This window comes from Mandrillus leucophaeus, unplaced genomic scaffold (genome assembly GCF_000951045.1).
Source record: "Mandrillus leucophaeus isolate KB7577 unplaced genomic scaffold, Mleu.le_1.0 Scaffold521, whole genome shotgun sequence".
Classification (NCBI taxonomy): Eukaryota; Metazoa; Chordata; class Mammalia; order Primates; family Cercopithecidae; genus Mandrillus; species Mandrillus leucophaeus.
This window is the reverse complement of record NW_012105598.1, coordinates 561,207-562,912: the sequence shown is the minus strand read 5'-3', so window position 1 is coordinate 562,912 and position 1,706 is coordinate 561,207. Positions and strand designations below refer to the sequence as shown.

Here is a 1,706-nt window from a genome sequence, read left to right as displayed (position 1 = left end):
CCCAGTTTGCTTTCTTGCAAAGATGTATTCCTGGTAGAGATGTACAGCCAGGTTACTGTGGTTTTTTAAGTCACTTGAAATAATTCTTCTGTTTGGTTAATACACTATTAGGTTCATTTGTTTCATTTAGCTTGTTATTTAAGGGATTGCTTCTTGTTATTTTGTGTCATTTTGTTTTCTAATGATGTAAAATAAAACATTAACAGGTTCCAAAGACAACTCAACAAAGCAGGGTGCATTCAGAGAAATCTCATTTCCATCCTTGTTCCCTCAAAAATGTCCTTTCTGGCCAGGTGCGGTGGCTCACACCTGTAATCCCAGCACTTTGGGAGGCCAAGGCAGGCGGATCACGAGGTCAGGAGATCGAGACCATCTTGGCTAACGTGGTGAAACCTCGTCTCTACTAAAAATACAAAAACTTAACTGGGCGTGGTGGCGGGCGCCTGTAGTCCCAGCTACTTGGGAGGCTGAGACAAGAGAACAGCATGAACCCGGGAGGCGGAGGTTGCAGTGAGCCGAGATCGCACCACTGATTCCAGCCTGGGGAAAAGGCGGACAGAGAGCAAGGCTCCTCAAAAAAAAAAAGAAAAAAAAAATGTCCTGTCACCCCAGAGGTTGAAGTGTGTGGTGATTTTGACTGGCGTTTCCGTTATGTCCATGGCTGGAAGGAAGCGTGTCTGTGTTCCTCTCCTGTTGGTGAAAGGCTGCACTTTCTCCCTGCTCTTCTGCCTCTGGTGGTGGCTGTTCACTTTCACCACATGTCCTGAGATGACCCCGCAGCGGCACACATAGCCTCCTTCTTCTCCCAGCTGTGCGGGACGCAATATTGTGTGACTCATTGTGAGCTGAAGGCAACTCTGGGGATGGGTATCTGGAGGCTCCCAGCCTCTGCCGGTGCAGGTTCTGCCGCAGTCAATCGCCTGTTGCCTCTGCCCTTCATTTTTGCCAGTGCATCTTTGATGGAGTCTTCCAAGTGTGGTTTCTGGGTCAAAGGACAGATCCATGTGCCTGGTCCACCTTGGTGTCCCGTTTGCAGTTTTAGCCGTGGGGCGTCTCTGTCGGACGTATATTGTGGCTTTAGTAGGATCTGGCCAGTCAGTCGCCGTAACTGAAGTTTCCCCTCCCCTCCCTTTAGAGAAGAGAGAACAGAGCTGAGGTCTGGGAAACTAACCCCTCAGTGTCACTGATTTCTTTCGTGGAAGCCCTTGTGGGCAGTGTCGTCGTAAAGCTAACGTCCTCTCGTTTGGAATTTCAGCAAAGCTCTGCATGAATATTCTCAGAGCTTCATCGTGTCGCTCGTCCTGGGGAAGGATGTGATTCCCAGGTAAGCCTGCCTGGTGCTGCGCCCGGGGCTGGGGGGTAGGGAGTGCTGGGTCCCAGCCTCAGTGTGCCTCTTTGCTAAACAGGCTCAGTGTGACCAACTTGGAAGATCTGAAGAGAAGAATCTTGCGGGTGGTTGCGCACTGCAATAAACCCAAGGTAAGCGGGTGCCTTGTTGAGAGGGTCTGCAGGCCACAGGGCCTGTCCCTAAGATCCTGTGGAGAGCCGGGAGGAATTGCATCCTCAGTGCAGGACACTCTATGCTGTTTCTAGAAGCTCTCCTTCCACCCTCTGGTCAGATTCTGGTCTAGGACTCTGTGATATTTAAGAAAGCAAATGGGCCGGGCGCGGTGGCTCACGCCTGTAATTCCAGCACTTTGGGAGGC

The 1,706-nt window shown here is 50.9% G+C and overlaps 1 protein-coding gene across 2 annotated transcripts in view; it reads left to right on the top strand.

The window, feature by feature from the left end:
• DAGLB (diacylglycerol lipase, beta) overlaps positions 1 to 1,706 on the top strand; it is a 56,084-nt gene that overhangs the window by 46,993 nt on the left and 7,385 nt on the right. For both annotated transcript variants that reach the window (XM_011996662.1, XM_011996661.1), the window contains 2 exons: positions 1,256 to 1,324; positions 1,407 to 1,479. In XM_011996662.1, coding sequence (XP_011852052.1) covers positions 1,256 to 1,324; positions 1,407 to 1,479 — 142 coding nt within the window. The remainder of the gene's footprint in view (positions 1 to 1,255; positions 1,325 to 1,406; positions 1,480 to 1,706) is intronic.